At 36.8% G+C, this 23,418-nt stretch overlaps 1 protein-coding gene across 1 annotated transcript in view; it reads left to right on the top strand.

Annotated features, from left to right (window-relative positions):
- Positions 1-23,418, top strand: part of STARD9 (StAR related lipid transfer domain containing 9) — a 94,620-nt gene that overhangs the window by 35,492 nt on the left and 35,710 nt on the right. The window contains exons 8-20 of the mRNA XM_014063212.2: positions 144-213; positions 700-772; positions 1,513-1,580; positions 2,225-2,322; positions 5,204-5,404; positions 7,225-7,322; positions 8,471-8,548; positions 10,485-10,559; positions 11,439-11,618; positions 15,461-15,512; positions 18,298-18,435; positions 19,535-19,617; positions 20,310-20,416. Coding sequence (XP_013918687.2) covers positions 144-213; positions 700-772; positions 1,513-1,580; positions 2,225-2,322; positions 5,204-5,404; positions 7,225-7,322; positions 8,471-8,548; positions 10,485-10,559; positions 11,439-11,618; positions 15,461-15,512; positions 18,298-18,435; positions 19,535-19,617; positions 20,310-20,416 — 1,321 coding nt within the window. The remainder of the gene's footprint in view (positions 1-143; positions 214-699; positions 773-1,512; positions 1,581-2,224; positions 2,323-5,203; positions 5,405-7,224; positions 7,323-8,470; positions 8,549-10,484; positions 10,560-11,438; positions 11,619-15,460; positions 15,513-18,297; positions 18,436-19,534; positions 19,618-20,309; positions 20,417-23,418) is intronic.

The following is a 23,418-nucleotide window of genomic DNA, read 5'->3' as shown; positions in this document are numbered from 1 at the left end:
CTGCTTGGAAGCGAAATGTCTTCAACCCCCCCCCCTTCCCCCGGAAACTCTAGCTGCCTCTTGAAAAGGCACCTTTGGGATAAAACACTAGAAGCTTTTTTAAAAAAAACCTATTGATCCTTCTTCCTTAAAATCTCTTCCAGGGCTATCTCAACATATGGTTACAGACTACAGACAAGTAGTTGAACTTCTGGAAGAAGGGATAGCAAATAGGTATTTTGTATTAAAGTACTCTAATTCATGTTAGCTTGTTTATAATTATTTTTCTCATTATCCTTCTATATTGCAGCTTTCATCAGCAAAAGGAATGGTTAATCATTGCAAGAAATTATTATCCTCCATAATAGCATACTAATTAGTGCGGACATAATGTTGATTAAATAATAGTTTCTTAATTTAAATGTTTTAATTCTGTGAAACTTATTTTCTTATAAAAAGGATGGGCATAATCGCTATATAGAGGTATGTGAAGTCCATGTGATTCTATATAGCTTAGTCATGTGGTGGAATATAGTTTTACATTTAGTTCCAAGGATAATCCATATATTGTCTAAACGTCAGCTGCTTCTACCAAAATCTTCCAAAATTATAGTATGATGGTTAACTTGTTTTCATGTTTATTCTTCCATATAAGTTATCATAGTCACTGTTCCTACCCCACAAATAATAATATATTAACTTTTCTTTTCTTGTGCGTAGAATCACAGCAGCTACTCATGTTCATGATGCCAGCAGTAGATCCCATGCTATTTTCACCATCCAGTATACTCAAGTTAGTTGAATTTTCCCAGTAATTTTTGAAACCCATAAAAGCAAGTCTTGTTGGTGTTGATTTCATCTACGAATACATTGTAACAAAATGACATTGTCATAAAAGTAATTTGTACCGTGGAGCATTATATTATACTTATAATGTGGGACCACTGATGAGTGGCGGGGTTTTTTTTTCAGTTAAAAGCTGCATCCCCTTCAGCTGAGCTACTTTGATATTGATGAGCAGAGTAAAAACCAAACATGAGAAGGCCATCATTATATCTTCCTCTCTTTTTCCCCTGTCGTATCCTTCTCTCTCTCCTTTATGGCAACCCACTTTCCGTTTTCACACCTTCTACCTCTCTGCCCAATTAACTACTAAGATCAATGGTTGATATTGCCTTTGCAACTTCATATCTGATTAAAATCCTCAGTGCTTATGTTTTAATTATGATGTTTAGGTTTTATTTAGGTTTTATTTAGGTGTTCTTCACCATAGCATCTCCCTCTGATGGTTTGATTTTATTTTTGCTATTTGGATTGCATATTGTTTTTAATTTGACATGATGCCCTCCAAGAATTGACATTGCAGCAGGATAGAAATCAAATGAATACATATGCTTGGCAGGCATGCAATCCCATTGATATAAAATGCTGGTTGACCACTTGAAGCACCTCACAAAATCAGTCTGTTCTAGACTATAGCAGAATTAGAATTTTTACTGGGAAATCACACTGCTTGAATTTGTTTTCCCTCAGGCTATACTTGAGAATAATCTGCCTTCTGAAACAGCAAGCAAGATCAATTTAGTGGACCTTGCAGGCAGGTAATACTTAGTTTTTGGAAAAACCTCTTAAAAGCCTATTATTCATGATTGTTTACTGTTAGTAAACAATTTCTCTTCTATACTGTTTGCTGTGGAATTCATGTGTGTGGTCTGGGGGAATTCTTGGGTACATTTGAAATTATACAGGAAACAGAGTGGTGCGGTGGCCTAGAGGTGGCGTTCTTGCCTCACAATCAGAAGGCTGTGAGTTTGATCCTAGGTAGAGGCAGATATTTCTCTCTCTGGGCACATGAGAATATATCTGCTGAACAAACCTCCGCATTTGCAACAGGAAGGGCATCCGACCAATGCTCTACTAGTCCCATTCAGTTACCCAGATTCCACTCCACAAATGATTACCCATGATAGGATTGATGATAGCATAGTAATTCTGTAATATCTGGATGACCATGCATATGGCAAGTCCATGGATAAGTCATAGACTTTTGAATAGCAGGCCAAATGTAAACCTTGCATGTTTTGGAAATATTAGAAAACTTTACGTAGGGGCTTGCATTTGTGAAAATAGGCTATTCTTTTCATTATTTGAGAGTTGTAGAATGTTTTCTCATTTCTTATGCTGCTACTTTTATATGCTGATAATCATTGCTGTTACTTCAATTATCTTTGGTTATGTGTTTCAGTGAAAAGGCCGATCCTAGTTATTGCAAAAATCGAATCACAGAGGGTGCCAACATTAACAAATCATTAGTTACTCTTGGAATTGTCATCTCTACTTTAGGTAAAAATAATATTAACATTTATTTAAAAAATAATGAAATGTTAATGGATCACCTATTGAACTTTTCCTATGATGCATACTTGCAAGCAAGCATGAGTAATTAAATGAAGTGCTGCATTCATAAAATATTTCATTTGCTATTAGATGGGAGACAGGATTATAAAAGAAGCATTGGCTGCCTTCATACTTCATGATAAGTTGTGATTTGTCTTGTTCATCTCCTTTTTTTTAAGGAGCTCTTGCCTTTGCTTCTGTGAATTAATTAATTACAGCAGAGATGCACATCTCCAGTTTGAACGTGGTCCCAGAAACGTTATGCAGCCCCTTGAGGCTTCCTTATCTTGCAGATTATCAGCTGTGGCAATAACTCAAGTTCTCCAGTCCCCTTTCCCATATTGCTTTTCCATTGTCACTGTTGCTGTCATTTACCTCTACTGTTTATCTTCTGTATTTAATTTTCTTGGGAATCCCACCTATCTACTTCACTTCTTTACCACTACCAGAACAATAGTTACCCTACCGGTATTGCCTTGGCTCTTCGCTTACGTATCTGTGATGAATTTGTAGTCAGTTTCCAGCCAAGAGAAGCAGCATGGTGACTTGAAAGGACAGACTAGGAAATAGCATTCTTTGCCCTTCTGCTTTTCTTCTCACTTTTTTGTAAGGAACAGTGAAGAGTGCTACTACTTTTATCCACTTTCAGCTTTTTCCTGCTAAGTTGCCTTATTTCCTGTTATCTTTTGGCATCAACAGGCAAACAGGAAGCAGCTGCAGTATTAAGGAGAAAGAAAAAGCAGTCCTTTTCTTTTAGACTTAAATTCCTTGTCTGCTTTATTTTCTGTTTCCTTTCACTTTACTCCTTGATGACCATAACATTCAGAAACTTGGGCATGTTGTGATTCCCTAAAAGAGAGATGAAGAATTACTTAGTAAATGAATGTACTCTGCCTACCAGCCCCTTCCTAGCAATGGCAGTGGCAAACTCCTTGGTGGGAAAGTCTCAGCAATTTGCTGAAGAGAGTAGCAGCTTTTTGCTGAGAATGTAAATAAAATAATGAGAGAGTATGATGTGAGTCATTCATATGTGAGTGTCTGGTCACTTATAAGGTGCCGCCCTGTTTGCATTTTTAGTGAGTTTCCAGTTTTCCATCATGTTCAAGTTAACAAACCATATATTAGGGATAATTAAGTGTGTTTCTTGAAGTTATGGTTGTTCTTTACTATTTGATTTTTATCCCACCTCTATTATTTTATAAGTAAATCGGGTCAACATACTTAATATTCCTACTATTCAAAGAAAAAGGAAAGCTAATATTACAATTTATAACATAATATAATACTATGCCTCATTCTGCTCCTTCATTCTGTATGTTTATTTGAGAAGGAAGGAGAGAAATTAGTTGATTTAAAGAAAAAGCATATTGTTCTAAGAAATTTGTAGTAAACATGTTCTGTACATTAAGTTAAAAATAAAGCATTTTTATATCTACTGGGAGTCTTTTCTTCCATATTAACTTGGGTAAATTGGGAGAAAAACTTGCTTTATGGGACTCAAAATATCTAGCTGGAAATGCACAGAGGTAAGAAAAGGGAAAACAAAAGAAGAAAAGGCATTTCCAATATCTGTCTATCCTGGGGATAAATCTTTCTATTTTTCTGTTGGGAGTTTCCAAATAAAATCAGACCTTTCCCTGAAGTTTCTTTCTTCTATTAACATTTCATTATTTTTCTTTTGTACTATTTTATGCTGTTAGAAAACATTATGGATAGAATAGCATTAAAGCATAAATGGGTCACATCATTAAACCATCATTACAACACATGAGGTAACATTTGTTTAGGAAAATACATTTAAAAATTAAAAGCAAATAAACTAAGTGCAAAAGGTTTGCCATTTACCATTTGTCCAACCAAACATTTGCCATTTACAGATGCCATTTGCCATGACAGAAAAGTAATACTATCCCAACACCAATTTTGGTGCTCATTCTTCACATTTTCTTGTTGGAAGTGCTTAAGCATGGTAATGGTATTACCATTACCAATTTAATTCCCAAAGACTTTTTCTTCTATTATTCTCTTTAGAGTCCCTCATCCCTGGGATGAAATATCCACTGTGCTTTTCTGATTATATTAAAGCCCCGTTTGATGGCTTCCTATATATAAAATTGGATGGCTGAATTGTGATCTTTGGCACCTTAAAAACTGCCTAATCTGTGATCAAAGGACCATAATGATTGATCAACAAAACAGTATAGTCGCCACGATGTAAAAAAGATGTTGAGACTCTAGAAAGAGTGCAGAGAAGAGCAACAAAGATGATTAGGGGACTGGAGGCTAAAACATAAGAAGAATGGTTGCAGGAACTGGGGATGTCTAGTTTAATTAAAAGAAGGACTAGGGGAGACATGATAGCAGTGTTCCAATATCTCAGAGGTTGCGACAAAGAAGAGGGAGTCAAAGGACTTCCAAAGCATCTGAGGGTAGGACAAGAAATAATGGATAGAAACTTATCAAGGAGAGAAGCAACCTAGAACTAAGGAGAAATTTCCTGACAATTAATCAGTGGAACAACTTGCCTCCAGAAGTTGTAAATGCTCCAACACTGGAAGTTTTTAAGAAGAGATTAGATAACCATCTGTCTGAAGTAGTGTAGGGTTTCCTGCCTAAGCAGGGGGTTGGAGTAGAAGACCTGCAAGGTCCCTTCCAACTATTCTATTCTACTCTACTCTACTGTACTCTATTCTACTACTCCACTCCACTCTATTGTCTTAATCTTTGACTGTTGAATGTTACTATAGCATGAAAAAATATTTTTGGATTGTTTGAAATGAATATTTCTTTTACTGTATAAGTCTGACTTTTTTTTTTTGCTTTTTAGCCGAAAACACTCAAATGTTCAGCAGCTGCCAGAGCATCAGCAGTATAGCCAGTGAAGTGGACAGTGACCGTACAGACAGTTACTGTGGCTCCAATATCAATAGCTGCAAGCGTCAAGCTTATATTCCATATCGGGATTCCATTCTTACTTGGCTTCTGAAGGATAGTCTGGGTGGCAATTCCAAGACCATAATGATTGCAAGTAAGTATAAAGATTTGCTTTGATTTCAGGAATGGTCATATGATCTAAATACTCCTAAAAGCAGTATTCTGTTGGTTCCACCACAAAACCGCGGAGGACAAAATCGCGCTCGACGAAAGCGCGCATTTGACGTCATCACAGCGCGATGAAAACATCGCGCTGTGATCGAAAAATGTAAAAATAAAGCGAAAACCTTACCCTAACCCCCCCAAACCTAACCCTAAAACTAACCCTAAACCTAACCCTTAACCTAACCATAAATCTAACCCTAAACCTAACCGTTAACGTAACGCTAAACCTAACGCTAAACCTTAACCTAACGCTAAACGTAACCCTAACGCTCTAAACCTAACCCTAACCCTTAACCTAACCCTAACCCTAAACCTAACCCTTACCTTTATGTGAATCGGCTTGCTTTAATTTTAATTTTATTTAAATTTTTAATTTTTTTCGTCGCTCTGATGATGTCACATGCGCGCTTTCGTCGAGCGCGATTTTGTCCTCCGCGGTTTTGACGGGTCACGATTCTGTTAATTGCCCAAGGACAATGTAATATCTGTCTGAAAGATGTGTGACATAGAAAATAACTGAGCAAGAGCTGTCTCTCACATTATAAATTTCAATATGGAACTATATTTTACCTCTGTCAGTAGTTCCTAATGAGATATTACTGTTTATTTCAAAACATTTATAAGCTGTCCTTACACTGTAGTTATGAAAGGCAGAGATCTGGCAACATTAAAAAAAAATTACATGAACTGTTAATAATATAAAGAAGAAACGAGTAAGAGCAGATTAATACAGGAGATAATCTGCTAACCTATCAGCACAGCAAACCAAAATATCTGCTGCAGTATGTTTTGGTACTAGATAGAAAAGCAAAAACAAAAGCGTTTTTAAAAATCCATACTTTAGACCTTGTCTTGGGGAAATTTCTTTCCTGCCAGAAATATCACTGCATCCGGTGGATTTTGGAGAAATGCTTGTCTAGCCAATTTTAAAGGACAAACTGGGTTATGGGAGTAGATGGTACATAGGTTTGTAGCAGAAAAGAGTTTTAGGGGTTTTCAATGCCATTAATACTTTTCAATTGTTCTAAAAACCTACCCAATCACTGGGTAATTGATCCTATTTGTTCATTAGATCAGGCAGCCATCACTGTCAAATAATGGATGAGCTAAAATTTGTAGACAATTTTCAAACGGGGACATGGGTACAGCATGTTCCAGTAATTTAGTCAAATGTTGTTAAGGCGTGTGTCATCATGGCTAAATTTGTCTTCTTTTGAGTAGGCTTAAGTCTCATACATTATAAAAAGCATAGATCTGTTTGCCTGCTGGCTTATCTATCTATTTTAATGAAGACTGCCTTGAAAAAGTTTGGGTGTAGCCATCTGTTGCAAAGATAGATCACTTGCCCATATTTTCAACAAAGTTTACTTTGGCAAAAGTTGTTTTTTTGATTCATCTATTATCTGAATTAACATCAATATTTGGCCAATAAGTGATTAGATGCAGAAACGTATTTTACAGCATAGATATCTAAAATGTGGTTCCAAGTGAAGAATTTACTAGATAACCTTGGATATAATTGTAGGTTCAGGAAAATAATCATATAAAACAAGGGCCATTACTGTTTTAAGTCAATTTCAGTTTCAGTTTTTGTTACTGACAATTTCTGGTGATTTGCATGTGTGAAAACAGTAGCATATCCACCTATATTGCTCTTGGATGGAAGAATAAAATGCAAATGGTTTTGGGGTCAAAATATCTAAAGCACATTTCACATTTTTTGTTGTAATTTTCTTTTTCTATCTGCAGCTATTTCTCCTGCAAGCTGTTGCTATAATGAAACTGTGAATACCTTACGCTATGCTTCAAATGCCAAAAAAATTATTAATAAACCTCGAGTAAATGAGGTGAGTTACCTTGTGTGTTTCTTTTATTTCATTGAGCATTTTTGTTGGCTCTCTAAAGGAGTATATCATTTTTGTTGTATAATTTGTATGCATTTTTAAAACAATTGATGCTGCAGTTCTTTAGTGTCACCTTTTTTCATAATACATTATAATAGTTCTCACTTAATGACCACATTTGGGATCACCTACTTCCTTGCTAAACAATGCAATTGTTAAATGAAATGTCATGTGACTGTGTTGAACTTAATGACATCAGTTTAATGGTTAAGTGAATCACAACACTGCGGGTTGTCAAGTGCATCATATTGTGATTGCAATTTGTGACTTCCTGCCAGCTTCTCCAGTAACTTTGATTGTCAGAAGCCAACTGTGAAGGTCACAAATGGCAATCATGGGACCATGCAACCCTATGACCATCATAAATGTACACCAGTTGCCAAATACCGCAATTATGATCGTGTGACCAAGGGGTGGCTGCAAATGTCATAAATGCATGTTGGTTCTCAAGCTCCTGAATCATGATCAGGTGACAGCAGGGATGCTATAAAAGCTGCAGGTTCAAAGATTAGTTGTAAAACTAATTTTTACATGCCATTGTAACTTTGACTAATTGCTGAATAAATCAGTCAGTAAGTGAGGATTATGTACTATATGTAGTAGCAATAGCAACAACACTTAGACTTAAAGCTCCACAGTGCTTTACAACTCTCTCTGAGTAGTTTACAGAGTCAGCCTATTGTCCCCCAATCTGGGTCCTCATTTTACCAACCTGACAAGGTTGGAAGGCTGAGTCAACTTTAAGCCGGTCTGAATCAAACCCCTGCAGTGGGCAGTGGGCAGTTAGCCTGCAATACTGCATTTAACCACTGCATCACCAGGGATCATGTAAAGTATACTTTTGTCATATATTTAATTATTACATATGCAGTTCCCTAGTAATCATCACACATTATGAGGGAAGAAGATTTAATTTAGACATCCAATATTGGGAGAAGTAATAACGTTGTGCAATCCTTAATTTTTTTTTCTTTCCTGGAAATTGTGAGGGCAGAATATATTGAGCGGTAATGCCAAAAAATGTGTAATAAATATTTTAGAATCAATGAATTGTTTCCTTACTTTTTAAAAAAGTTCCTCTAATTTTTCAGGATGCAAATGTGAAACTGATTAGAGAATTACAAGAAGAAATACGTAGGTTGAAAATTATGTTGATGAATTTTGAGATGGTATGTACAACTGTATTATCTACGTTCAATCAAAATCATTTGGTCCATCTGTATATATTGTTAGAAGTGTAATTTTGCTGTATATGAAATCTGATGGCAATCCAATATTGTCTATTAAGATTGGTTTTCCTCAAGATATTAGTCAGATTTGTCAGGTCTGTCTGGATCCTAATCTGAACCAAGGATCATGCATCTGTAGTTAAATATTTTTTAAAAAAACCATTTTAGTTATTAAGACCATATCATATTTATTTTGTCATTACATTTTCTCTCCTAATAATTTGACAGATTGTGATGCAGCACAAATGACATCCAATGGGCCAAATTTCTGCTATGATTTAATTGGTGATGCTGGTTGGTTATCATTAATGAGCTAGGACAGCATTTCTCCTTCCAAATTATATTTCAGCTCATAAGAAGTCAATAAAAGGAAGAAAAATGAGTAATTCAGAGATGCTATTATGTCCAGAAAGCTACCAAACCACTGACGCTATTCCACAAGTATTTGAAATTCAAAGGACTTTAACTGTAATTTTGGAATATATTTGCCTACTATGATGATAGTTTAAATATAAGTCTTCCAGTGGAATTGAAATAAGACCCAAAGGTACTTTTTCAGCTCCAATTGAAGGTGAAAAATTGAAAGAAGAGTTCCAAGTAAATCCGCACTCCTTAAGAGAACAATTTTGGAACTTTTTCTGTATGGATACTAACAAAGCTGTGAATCTCTTGAGAAAAATAGAAGTTTATATATTTCATAGCTATTTTAAAGAAGAAAAATATTCTATGAGGACAAGCTGGAGTGTGTAACTTAATAAGTTAACTAGTCAGGATGTGTTTTTACCAGCCTATATGTGTAATTGAAAGAAAGTTCCAATGTACGGTTTTATGTTTATGAAGTGGATATGAAAATGGGTTTTTCTTTCTTTTCTTCTTTTTTCTTTTCCTTGTGACTAATATTTGAGTAATTCCTAAAGTTTGTAAAATACTATTGGAAATGAATTTTAAAGTATGTAACTTGGGAAGAAGTTTAAAAAAGATGTACTAGAATTTATTGTCTTTAGAATATTTTTTAAAGGAAACCGAGTTTCAAAATGGATATATAAAGAAGTTTTACCTTTAATGTTAAAGAACATGAAAGAGTACAGTGAAGTTTGTTAATATAAATGATAATAGTCTACAAAGGTTAATAAGCCTAATTAGAAATGCATATTATTTCTCACAACACGGAAGGAAAAAAAAAAGGATTTTCATTAAGATCGTGATATATATTGTTTTAAACAAATATTTTATTTGGGCCTGTTTTTGCTTCTGATTTTATACTCGATATAGAAAAAATGAAATTTATAATTTTGGTTTGAAGATTTAATAATTGTGTAAGTTATAGAATTGACTTTTCATACTTTTATAGATAAGGTAAAAAGTTGAAGTTATAACTATTAGTATTTTACTGTGTTGGAAAGGGTCGGGCGTCAGCCCTTTGTATTTTTTCCCCTTTTTTCTCTCTCTAAATTCTGCACGACCCCTTTTCTTTTCTTTTCTTTTCTTCTCTTCTTTTCTATTTTATGTGATAATAAACTTCAATAAAATATTTAAATAATAATAATAAAGATAAAATGAAATGTACTACATACCAAAGGACCCTTATCTAGAGAAACATGAACAAGAAAATTGAAGGTATATTTTAGTTGCTTAGTGTAGACAGATAAAATAAAGTAATATGTATACACACACACAAACACACACACACATATATATGACCTTAGAAATTAGTGCATTGTGAATATAAGAATGTTATTGCAATATGAATAGTCAAATATACCATAATTAGGATAGAGTCTTTTCTGTTCTTGCTTTGCTTTCCCACTCTCAGGTCATTAATTTGCACTGCATATGGAAACATTTCAGAAATCTTATTAATACTTTGTCTCCATAGATGAATTCTAGCCCTTCATGGAGTGATGACAAAGAAGGAAATCTTACGGAATTAGTACTTCAAAATGAAATTAAGGTTGGTATGCATTGTGTTTTTCTCAAAACTGTATAAAAGGAGATCGTGGTCACAGATTAACGTCTGGTAGAGAAGGGAAAAAGAAAAAAAATTGGAGTGGATTAAGAGTTTTGAAATATGTCCTAGTAGTTATAAATAAAATGGTTAAGTTGTGAATGAAACAAAACCAATAATTTTTTAAAAAATAAAGAAGCTTATATTATTAATAGTAAAACTTAACTAAAAAGAGGCACTGCTGACAATGATAGTTTTTACATTTAGAAAGTGTATATTCTAAATTTCTGATTCTGGCTTCACTATTGATTTTGCTTGCCAGAAGATCACCAAAGGTGATCACATGACCCCAGGATACTGCAACCATCACAAATGTGAGTCAGTTGCCAACAACACTTGGAGTAATATCATATGTCCCTGAAAATAAGACAGGGTCTTATTTTCTTTTGACCCCCGAATAAGGGTTTGGCCTTATTTTCAGGGAGGTCTTATTATTTTTGCAGGAAGCAGTGAGGGGGGGTGCAATATTTTCAGGGAGGGCTTAATTTTGGGGGAGGCCTTATTTTCAGGGAAACAGGGTAATATAACACTTATAAAAAGTTTTTTATCCTGCCATTATTGTTTTTTTTATAAATAACTCAAAGCAGCGAACAAAGTATACCTTTCTCTTCATATTTTCCCTTCTGAGGTGGATTGGGCTGAGAAAGAATGACTGGCCCAAAGTCTCCCAGCTGGCATTCATGCCTCAGGCAGAACTAGAACTCACATCTCCCATTTTATAGACAAGCAGCTTAACCACCACACCAAACTGCCTCACAGATTTTGTTTTACTTCCATTTAAAAATATTAAAATAAACACATTTTTCTCATTTATTATCTCCAAAGATCGACCAGTTGACCAAAGACTGGACAGATAAATGGATTAACAGAAAAGCTATTATGGAAGAGTACAGTGTGGATATCAACAAGAAAAAAGCTGGAGTGACAATAGACTCCAGTTTACCTCATTTCATGGCCATGGACGATGACATCCTTAGTACTGGAGTCGTACTGTACCATCTCAGGGTGAGCCAAGATTTCTGTACTTAGCTATTACTTCAAAATGACATACTTTAATTATGAATAGAAAACCTTAATCTGCAATACTTGCCAAAATCAAGTTCAGAAAACAGAATGTATAATCATATTTTAATTCAAATATTTCTGCTCCTATGTCTAATATGTTATTGAGGCATCATAGTAGAATTTGTAATAAAAACTCTTAGTTATTAAAAGTCTGAAATCAATAGCATAATAATAAAGACTACATAGTAATAAAGAACAGCAGAAATGTTTAATAATTAGCTATAATCTTAATAATTGATAGTTTATCTTTACCATAATAATCATACTTTACTGAATCATGGAATTTAATATTTCTGCATGTTATTGTTGTTAGGATTTACATGTTGCGTCACCCAAATCTTAAAGTTCTCACATTCTAAATTATAATTGCCATTACTTGTTTTTTAAATCTATCACTATGCTGAAAAGGAACATACGATGCTACATATGAAATATTTCTGGTTTGGTAATAAGTATAAGGATTTTAAAGTTTTCAAAATGATTAACCATACATTTCTATGCTCAGAATATACAAAGGCTGTTACCTTACATGACAAAACAAAAAGGACACTGGATAGATTAAAAAGAAATGCATTTTTAAAATTAAAATTTTGAACTAGAACGTCCAACTTGTTAATCACTTGCCTATGAGAAATATCACTTATAAGGAAGTTGTAATATAAATTATAACATCTGTCCATTTTAATATTGTCATGTTTATTCTTAAAGTATTTAAAATATAACGCTAGTCTTGTTTGCTGTTTATGATACCTAATGCAACCTTGTATTTAGAATTCACAATTTATGCTTTGCATAAATTTTTCAATTAAGTTTGTATAACCCAATACTTTTCTTTAAAAATCTCAATTTAGGCTCCTTTCCAATTAATAACTATGTACAGAAGCTTAGTCTCAGCTCAAGGATGCCTCAATTACAATTCATAAAGTTTAGGTCTACTTCTTCTACATTCCTTCTAGGGCCAGTTTTCTGAGCAGTTTGTGAAAGCAATTTGTCAGTCTTCTGTCAACACAGGTCTTGCTATTTGTATGATGAGAGGCATTTTAATTGCAGCTGTAGTGGTGATGGTCAGAGGCGGGGATTTTCTCAGTTCCTACTGGCCTCTTCTGGACTTGGGAGTGGGGCAGGCAATCCACTCAACTCCACCCTACCCAGAGAGATTTGCTTTTTCTTCAATAGATGGATATGTGACTGATAGGCAGATATTTCAAGCAAAGAGCGTTTGCTCCTAACGGCTATAGACAGAAAAACCATCCTCCTGAACAAATTTGCTTAACAGCCTCCTCCTGCTTTATGGGGCATGCAGATGGAGATGGCGCATGGTCTGGATTGGGACTTCCTAATAAAGTAGGAGGGAATAGGTGCTACTTTTTTGGAAGGCTCTCAGTCCCAGATCCATGAGGCTGGAGTGAATGAGGCTGTGCTAGTCATCTATCAAATGTCTTCTTCCATCCTCTCCCCATATTAGGGAAGATGATTATTGGATGTTTTCTTTGCTAACAAGAAAATTCACCTATCACTACATTTTATTTACTCTGCAGTATATATTTAGGCCAATACCAGTCAGGAACCACATTAATGAAGCAGAGTACACATTTTAGGGACTGGAGACCATTGCAGAGATTATATAAAGTCCATCCTTATTAGTAGGACAATTATTGTGATATAATTAAGGGGGAGATGTATGAAATTAAGGAATTAGTGTTTATGTTCAGTAATATATCACATTCTTTTCTTTTTTCTAAACTAACATCTATTGTTTAAAATATGCATATTGTTTAATTTCAGTTGGCAAAAAATACTTCAGTTTGCCTGATAAACTTTTTCGTCTTAAAGTTTTGGCACTTGCATGATTTCGTCATACTTATGCAGCTGAAATGTTTTGCTTAAGTGTTCAATTAGAGCAAAAATCTGGATCCTTTTCAAATGTCTGTTCAGAAGCTTGCCAAGATTAGGAAGAATTCTATTGCGGCAAAGCAATAGCTCTGAACAGCTGGCTAGATTTTTTTTGGAATTTTGCAATCCTTCTACATCAGATTAAGAAAGACTGTAGTAGAAAGATTTTTTAAAATAATTATTTTAAATATTTGTATGCAAAAAAGGTCTTCATCTCTCCATATTACCGTATTTTAGGAGTATAAGATGCACCTTTTCCCTCCTAAAAGAGGGTGAACATTTGGGTGGGTCTTATACACTCAGTGTAGCCCCACCCACCCATTAGCCCCCATCCTTTGGCCTCTGCCTCCCAGCAATTTACCTCCTTGCAGAAAACCGGAAAATGGAGCTTGCGGGTGGAGAGGGGAGAAATAGGCTATGGTAATCTCTGCTGCCTGAAACAGCTGATCATATGGAGGCCCTGCTGAAACTGAAAGTGAAACAGGCTGTTTGCTGCAAAGAGCCAAGGTGGCGCAGTGATTATATGCAGCACTGCAGGCTACTGCTAGATCAGCAGTTCAGCGGTTCAAATCTCACCGGCTCAGGGTTGACTCAGCCTTCCATCCTTCCGAGGTGGGTAAAATGAGGACCCAGATTGTTGGGGGCAATATGCTGACTCTCTGTAAACCACTTAGAGAGGCCTGAAAGGCCTATGAAGCGGTATATAAGTCTACTGCTACTGCTATTTTTTTTTTCTTCTAATCAGACTAAACTGAAATAGGCTGTTTTCTGTTTGCTGCAAGGACGTAAATCAATAACTATAAATGCCTATGGAATGTTCAAATTATTAGACTTATTTTTTAAAGACTGCTTTTTTATTGTTCTAGACAACTTAGCAAAATAAAGAAGCTTTTTAAAATAAATGCTTGATCTGAAGAGGCCCAGTGCTATTGTATCTTCTTTTAAATAACAGAGAATAACATATACTTCCAGAAAGCCACATCAATTTTAACAGCATCTGTACCAGTATAGTCTGAAAAGTAACACCACAAACAGTGTATATCATCTGTACTGTTTGCTGTTTGCTGCAAGGAGGAAAATTGCTGGGAGGCAGCGGCAGATTTGTTTTCCCTTGTTTTCCTCCCCAAAAGCTAGGTGCATCTTATACTTCAGAGCGTCTTATACTCCAAAAAATACGGTAATTAATTTACAGTACTTGAAAGTGGCTGAGGATATCTTTATATGGAAAGAAGCCTAGTTTGCAGATTTTATCAACAGGATACTTATTTAAACCCTTTTAAGCCTGTTTCATTAACACTACACTAACACCTTTGTCCCCTCTTTCTTTGCTTCTAGATGCTGCTTTTTTCTTTTCTTTATGCTTTGCCTTTTTAAAATTCAGGTATCTGTAATTTCAACTGAGGAACAAGAAGGTAAAAGGCTGTTTTTCACTTCCATAATTAAAAACGCTGCTGCACCATGTATATGAGCAGCAAAGAAGATCACAATATACTTCTTGTTTATATTTAACATACCTATTTATGGATCTTGGCTGATGATAGCAATTGCTGTAAAATTGGAAATTTTAAATTACAGTGAAATGAACTCTCTTGATGGGGAGAAAGGATCATTTGTGTCACTGGATCACATGTTCTCTGTGTCTGATAATACTATATTTCAGTGATATAATAGTGCTCTGATCCACAATTCTGTTTTATTATTAAATACAGACTAGTTTATGTTGAATATAATGAAAAATCTATACATTTTAGATGTGTACCATCTAGATTTATTGTTGTCAAATAAAATTCCTTGTTCAGATAAAAAATGTTAATAAAGGTAATTGCTTTGTGCTAATCCTGAGAATGAATTTAATTTAGTGTAATTATCCCTCTCTCTTTTTTTTTTAGGAAGGAACAACCAAAATTGGAAGAAGTGATTCAAACCAGGACCAAGATATTGGTAAGAATTATGATATATAATCCAGGGGTTTACAGGCTTAAGATCACCTTAATTAAAAGCTATGTTATGGTTTTACATGGATCCATTTACTGAGCATATGGGTACATAAAATTGCCAAGAAAACTGCTTGGACATGTTGATAAGGTCACCAGGAGTTGAGCTTAATTTGAAGATGATTTGACTATTTTTTTGACTATTTGACTATTTTGTATCAACATTAAATTCATCAAATGATGTATGTTTCCGTAGGATATTATGTTCCATTATAAATAAATAACATTATAAATTTGATAATTAAGTTATAATGTATTATAATTGGTAGCAAATTATACATTTTTTGGAGTCATTTGGAGTCATTTTATTAAGACTTATAGGCCGCCCTTCTCCCTGAGGGGACTCAGGGCGGCTTACAATCATAAGGGAAGGGTGTGCAGCAACAAGGGACAAACAATAAGTGACCAAAAATGAAATAAAATAGTAAAACCACAACATGCATTCAACAGTCAACACTCGGGCGGGTAAATTAGAGCCTATCCCCAGGCCTGCTGGGAGAGCCAGGTCTTGAGGGCTGTGCGGAAGGTCTGGGTGGTGGTGAGGGTACGAATCTCAACGGGGAGATCGTTCCACAGGGTCGGAGCTGCAACAGAAAAGGCCCTCCTCCGTGTAGTCGCCAGTCGACATTGACTGGCGGATGGAATCCGGAGGAGGCCCAGCCTGTGTGATCTAATCGGTCGGAGGGAGGTAATCGGCAGAAGGCGGTCTCTCAAGTATCCAGATCCACTACCATGGAGTGCTTTAAAGGTGGTCATCAATACCCTGAAGCGCACCCGGAGACCGACAGGTAGCCAGTGCAGCTCGCGGAGGATGGGTGTAATGTGGGCGAACCGCGGTGCGCCCACTATCACTCGCGCGGCTGCATTCTGGACTAACTGCAGTCTCCGGATGCTCTTCAAGGGCAACCCCATGTAGAGCCCATTGCAGTATTCCAGCCTAGAGATCACAAGGGCTCGAGTGACTGCTGCGAGAGCCTCCTGGTTCAGATAGGGCCGTAACTGTCGGACCAGGCGAACCTGGGCAAATGCCCCCCTGGTCACAGCCGACAGCTGATGGTCGAAAGTCAGCTGTGGATCCAGGAGGACTCCTAAGTTACGGACCCTGTCTGAGGGGTATAAAATTTGACCCCCCAGCCTGAGTGTTGGAATGTCAACCAAATTATTGGGAGGGAAGCACAACAGCCACTCGGTCTTGTCCGGGTTGAGTACCAGTTTGTTAGCGCTCATCCAGCTCTTAACGGCCTCAAGGCCCTGGCTCATCACATCCACCGCTTCATTGAGTTGGCACGGGGCGGACAGATACAATTGTGTATCGTCCGCGTATTGGTGGTATTTTATCCCGTGCCTCCGAATGATCTCGCCCAGCGGTTTCATGTATATGTTAAATAGTAGGGGGGATAAGACCGAACCCTGCGGCACCCCATATTTTAGGGGCCTCAGGGACGATCTCTGCCCCCCGACCAACACCGACTGCGACCTGTCCGAGAGGTAAGAGGAGAACCACTGCAAAACAGTGCCTCCCACCCCCACCTCCCGCAGTCGTCGCAGAAGGATACCATGGTCGATGGTATCGAACGCCGCTGAGAGGTCAAGGAGAACCAGGATGGACGCATGGCCTCCATCTCTGGCCCTCCAGAGATCATCGGTCAATGCGACCAAAGCGGTTTCTGTGCTGTAACCCGGTCTGAAGCCGGACTGGAAGGGGTCAAGGTAACTAGCTTCCTCCAAGGCCCGTTGGAGCTGGAAGGCCACCACCTTCTCAACAACCTTCCCGATAAAGGGGAGGTTGGAGACAGGACATCAGTATAGTCAGCTACAAAACAACATAATTCTTTCAAAAAATGGTTATGCTGGGTATTATGAGGCAGATAAATCCTGTGTGGTAAAGAAATCATTCTTTAAGCACATTTATTGCATTGAGATGGGGCCATTTTTTGATGGATTAAATTTTAATGATTGAACAAAATTTTGATCCTGATGGGAACACTGATATATGTAAACATGTAAGTATTCCGTTCACCCTGTATACAACTCTTGCATGCATATACCACACCCATTGCTCCTCACCATTTTTCTACCCATTTGTTTACACACCTGAGAAGGAGTATGAGACAATATTGTTTTCTCTAGCCACCTGCTTTTATTTTATTTTATTTTTTTATTAAAATTCACGATTTAAAAGTTATTTATTGAGAGGAAGATGAAAAAGTGCCCTTGGGAAACAGAGGCATAAAAGCTGTTCATCTCCAAGCATAGTTGCTTGAAGAGTAAAGGTAAACCTAATCCTTTTCTGTCTAAACTGTTCTGCTCAAGATTATTGATTTCCCTTCTGTTCATGCAGTGAAAAACTTCCACCGCATTAACATGGGTTGTAGGAGAAGGAAGAAGCTAAAAAGTGTCTTCTTTCCTCTAATAAGTTATTGGGTTTCTTCTAATAATTTTCAGCAAACAATCTGATCCAACCAGCTAACATATTAACCTTGTTTATGAGCATTAATTTGCCGTTTTCCCACTAGTTTTAGTAACAACAAAATAGCAGCCCAGTTCCTGCTACTCAGCTGTTCATACTGGCTAACTGGTTGCCAGAGGGGATAGTAACCTGAAAGCCATCCATCCATCCATGTCTACGTCATTTTAGGCATTGTGGAAATTATTATTACTACTAATAAACGTATCAATTCTGACAAGTTTTTCTAGATACACTGAAGGTTTGAAATCCATACACTTTGTAGTGTTGCAGGGTCAGGAGATTGAAAGGGACCATTGTATTGTAGACAACCGGCATGGGATTGTGACTCTGCGGCCTCTTCAGGGAGCACATTGTGTTGTAAATCATCATGAAGTAACTGATTCTGTTCGTTTATCACAAGGTAAGAATTTGATGTTCACAGAATTTTTAATGCCTAAGATTCATACCGAAGGATGAAATCAGATAAAGAACTAATAGTAGTTAATGACAGTTCTATCTTGCCTAGATTTATCTAATCCAGTGGTGTCAAAGTCAAGACCTGGGGGATGGATCCAGCTGGCGGGGTGCTTAGATCTGGTGACGCAGGGCTGTCCTGGAAATAGCAAAGGACCAGCCCGCAGTGCCTCTGTCAGCAAAAATGGAGACCAGGGGGGGGGCCACAGGCAGCCATCCCAAGCCTTTTTTGCTGGAAGAGGGTTGCAGGAAGCCATTGCAGCTAAAAACGGAACTTGGGAGCCTGTTTTTGCTGGCAGAGTGCTTGGTCCACCACAGGTGCCCCTGTTATGAGTGATGTCAAACTGGCCATGCCCCCTGGCCCCCCGAAATCAAACACAACCCTGATGCAGCCCTCAATGAAATCAAGTTTGACACCCCTGATCTAATCCCTTTAAAATCTTTTAAAACCATCTAAAATAGTGAGCATCATATACATTTTTCTTCCTGTTTCATAATATTTGAATACATGAGTCACCCACTAAATTTCTTTGCAATATAGTCAGGGCAAACAAAAGAAAGTAATTCTGCACATAGTACATAATCTATGGAATTAACATTATAAGTGTTGCCTGAGGAAGCCAATGAGTGTATTTCTGTATTGACGTTCAAGCATTTGAAGCACTGTATTGTTAAACTGCTCTTGCCAGTCTGATAAATTTGCTTTCTGGCCAATGTGTCTCCTTAGGTAAGTGAGCCAAGATAGAAGCACTTTCAGATTAATTCCCCATACCATGGTGAAGATTAATTCAAATTTAATATTAATTCACACGTCTTTGTATTTTATTGTTGCTTTATTTTATTTTTATCCTTGCTTACTATTTGAGTCCCTTATATAGTCTTCTTTTTGGAATATATATTTTTCCATTATCTGGCCCCTGTAAAGAAAGCTCTGCCAATATTTATAGGATGATGATGACAATCTATAGTTTAAATATACATAAAATATTTTCAAAAACGTTTATCATTTTCTAATTTTACTTTTTTTTTTCTTCCCTCCTTTTTAGGAGCTGTAGTTGTCCTTGGCAAAACTCACAAATTTAGATTCAACCATCCTGCTGAAGCTGCCCTTTTAAGGCAGAGGCGTTCAGTAAGTTTAGAGAGCGTTCTAATTTTCTTTCCCAATTGCTAAATATTTAAACATTGTATGTTGTTAGCAGTAAAGTTGAATGCTTTTAAAAGGCATTGAAAAGAAAAAGAAAAGGCCATGATATGCAATTGAGAATTCACACAATCTTTTATCATGGTTCTTCATTGGTCTTTCCACCCAGTCATATTTGTTGGCTAGTTACACTCTCCTTGAAGATATAGCCTTCATATTGCTCTCACCATTGTCATTAAAATACTTCTATAGTTTTCTGGTACTGAAGGAAATATATGTGGCATCATGTCAATCCTGCTCTTTCTTTCTTTCTTTCTTTCTTTCTTTCTTTCTTTCTTTCTTTCTTTCTTTCTTTCTTTCTTTCTTTCTTTCTTTCTTTCTTTCTTTCTTTCTTTCTTTCTGATATAGCACTGGCATATCACACACTTATTCTGGCAACCCATGTGCCAGAGATTGAGAAGAAAACATTGAGGACATGATCTGTCATTACTGCAAAATTTGATTCATGTCTAAACCTACAGTATAAAAATGAAATTAAATCTATATTTGAGCTATTCAGATACTGGGCTCCAGAAAATAAGGGACTATATTGTACTATAGAACTCAGCAAAAATGAAGAATACAAGTAGTTTAACGCTTCTATGATTTTTTTCTTCTTCCACATTGTTTGTTTTTAACAGATCTGTGAAACTTCCTCTGTCGTGAATTTCAGATCTCTTGAATGGCTAGATCTGGATGGAGATTGTTCTTCCCTTTCATGTAGCTTTTATCCAGGTGAAGCAGAAAGGTAGGTTAAAAAGGGTTGAACTGAACAAAATATGCCATTTTTCTGTATTTTTTTCCTTTTACAATGCTATGATTAATTTCTTTTTGCAATGTGAATGAGCCAGTATTAGAATTCCTTCCTTCCCTGTTCTATGGTAGTGAATTAACCAAACATTTTATTTATTTTAATTTTATTTTAGTGTTTATGGAAATAATATTTTCTTTTGTTTTGAGAGAAATTGAAAGTGTGTGAGGAAGGGAGCATATCTACTAGAATTATGCCAATGGGAAATAAAGTAATTAAGTATTACAGTTATGTAGAGCAGCACGGTGGCCTAAAGGTGAAGACACTCACCTCCCACTCAGAAGGTTGAGAGTTCAATCCTAGAGAGACCGATGTTTCTCTATCAGGGCACAAAGAGAAAATACCTGCTGAGAACTCTACACAGGCGTCAGGAAGGGCATCTGTCCAGTAAATGCTCTGCTACACTCAATCACCCTTACCCGACCCTGAAGCACGGGATTACAGGGCCATAAAAAAAAGGATTACAGTTATGTGCAGTGAAAATGTATTGTTAGTTTTCACAGTATACATTCTACAGTTGATATTAATGAGAATCTTCTAAAACGTGTCTGTCTAGGAAGTTAATTTGGCCTATATAATGAGTTGATTGGGTCATGATGTGCTGAAGATTGCAAACTAGGAGCCTGTGTATTTTGTGTATCTATGAATTATACAGTTAAAAACAGCATAGGGCCATTATCTGCTTTCTGAATAGCATTATGCATAATGTACTAATTTATCGTAAGAGTAAGAATTTCACATTTATAGAACTGAATTCATGCATACTCATCACCTAACAGATTTTATGGTCTCCCAACTTTGCAATTATTAGAGATGCTGAAATGAAAGATCAGAACAGATTAAAACCCAGTGGTTTGAATAAACTTGGCTTTTATTAGTTAATTAGATTAGTATTCTGCCTTAAATCTTTTTCTCTTCACAAAAAAAAGTGGTGTGAGATAAGCTGGACTACTAGATGGCCTAAAGTCATCTAGTAAACTGAGGGTAGACTGGAACTTATTTCCCCCCACCCTCAACTTCTTGCCCTAATTAATACCTTGAGTAATTACTGATACCTCCAACATTGGAGGCTCAGCAATTAAAGACACTGAGCTTGTTGGCTGGAAAACTGACAGCCTGGGTTCGAGACCTGATTGCTGTGCCTTTTTACTTGCCCCAGCTTCTCCCCACCAACAGTTGGAAAGCATGCCGATGCATGTAGATAAATAGGCACCACTTTGGTGGGCAGGTAACAGCGCTCTGTGTGCCTTGGTGTATAGTCATTGTCAGGGCTGCCTCGGTCCAATTCCTAGGAAAGAAAAATCCTTGGCTCCATAGATTCAGAGAAAAGGTACTTTTACTAGGAGAGAATTGAATGCAGCAAGTTTCAGGCGAGATCTGAGACAAAAGCACTCGAAGCAGCAAATTGAAACAAACTGTAGAGCCCAACTCCCTGGTAATTAGGCAACTAGAGGACAAGCACCAGCCAGGAGAAAGCCTTTGATTCAAGTGCATCGTCTCTGGTTGCTGCATTACCAAAGCTCAAAGAAATGACCTTGCAGAGATAAGCAAAGGCCAGACCATAGTTGCAAAACTGCAAGGAAAACTTCTCCCCTGACCACCTCCCCCCATTTCCATGGCAGCAAGCTGGCTGACAGTCATGCTGGCCACATGATCACAGGGATGTCTTTGGACAACACTAGCTCTCTTGGCTAAGAAAGTGACATGAGCACCACCCCTTAGAGTTGGACACAAATGGACAGGGGAAACTTTTACCTTTACTAGCATTGTAATTTTGAGGAAGATTCTGTAAAAGTTAAGGCTTGTTTCAATTTTGGAACAAGCAAATTTGGGGAGGGTGTGTGGGAGTGTCATTTGTGAAGGGCTTAGTAGATCATCTAATATATTGAGCTCACTGAAAGAGGCATGGTGGAGCTTTGGAAATACAAGTAAGAATTGCCATTAATTTGTGGGGGGAGCCTCTGTAATAAGATCATAGGTTAATGGGGTGCATATAAGGTGATGTTCTATACACTGTAGATTGCTTACTTCTGATACAGAATAGAATAGAATTCTTTATTGGCCAAGTGTAATTGGACACACAAGGAATTTGTCTTTGGTGCATATGCTCTCAGTGTACATAAAAAGACAAGATACATTCGTGAAGAATGAAAAGATAGATTACTTAATGATAGTCATAGGGTACAAATAAGCAATCGGAAAACAATATCAATGTAAATTGTAAGGATACAAGCAACAAAGTTACACTCATAAGTGGAAGGAGATGGGTGATAGGAACGATGAGAAGACTAATAGTAATAGTAATGCAGTCTTAGTGAGTAATAGTTTAGAGTGTTTTGGGCCTTCATCAATTATTTTCCTTAATTGAGGCATCTAAAGCAGTTGCTTCTATTGCTATTCATTTATAATTTCATCTTTCATGACTTCTTGCTCATATAAGACAGTCTTGGAATTTTCATGAACCATGTCCGTTACTGATCTTCTTATTGAAATATGAGTAATAAGTTTAAAAGGGATTCCACTATTTATTGGAGTATTATCTGCAGTCTGTCTGCAGACATTTAAATTCAAGAGCTTTAATGTGCAAATCCAAAGACATAAATCCACATGTGGAAAGAAAAGCATGAAGAAAGCTATGCAGTTATGTGGGCTAAGCTGATCCTGGCTAGCCAAAAAAGAAGCATGAAATCTGGTTAGTATTTGGATGGAAGACCATTAGAAATGCTTGGGATTGTAAAATAGAGTGGGACAATGCAGTTGTCATAAATACATGTCAGTTGGCAACTGGCATGTATTTATGACAACTGCACTGTCCTTTGGTCATATGATCACCACTAATAACTTTTCCAGCCATCTTTCGATAAGCAGAGTCAATGGGGGAAGCCAGATTTGCTTAAAGACGACATGATTCACTGCAATGATTTGTTAAAAAACTGTGG

The sequence above is a fragment of the Thamnophis sirtalis genome, unplaced genomic scaffold, assembly GCF_051295495.1.
Source record: "Thamnophis sirtalis isolate CommonGarterSnake01/CBP01778 unplaced genomic scaffold, rThaSir2_p1.2 scaffold_1, whole genome shotgun sequence".
Taxonomy (NCBI): Eukaryota; Metazoa; Chordata; class Lepidosauria; order Squamata; family Natricidae; genus Thamnophis; species Thamnophis sirtalis.
Note: the sequence above shows the minus strand (reverse complement) of the source record. Positions and strands in the feature narration are given on the sequence as shown.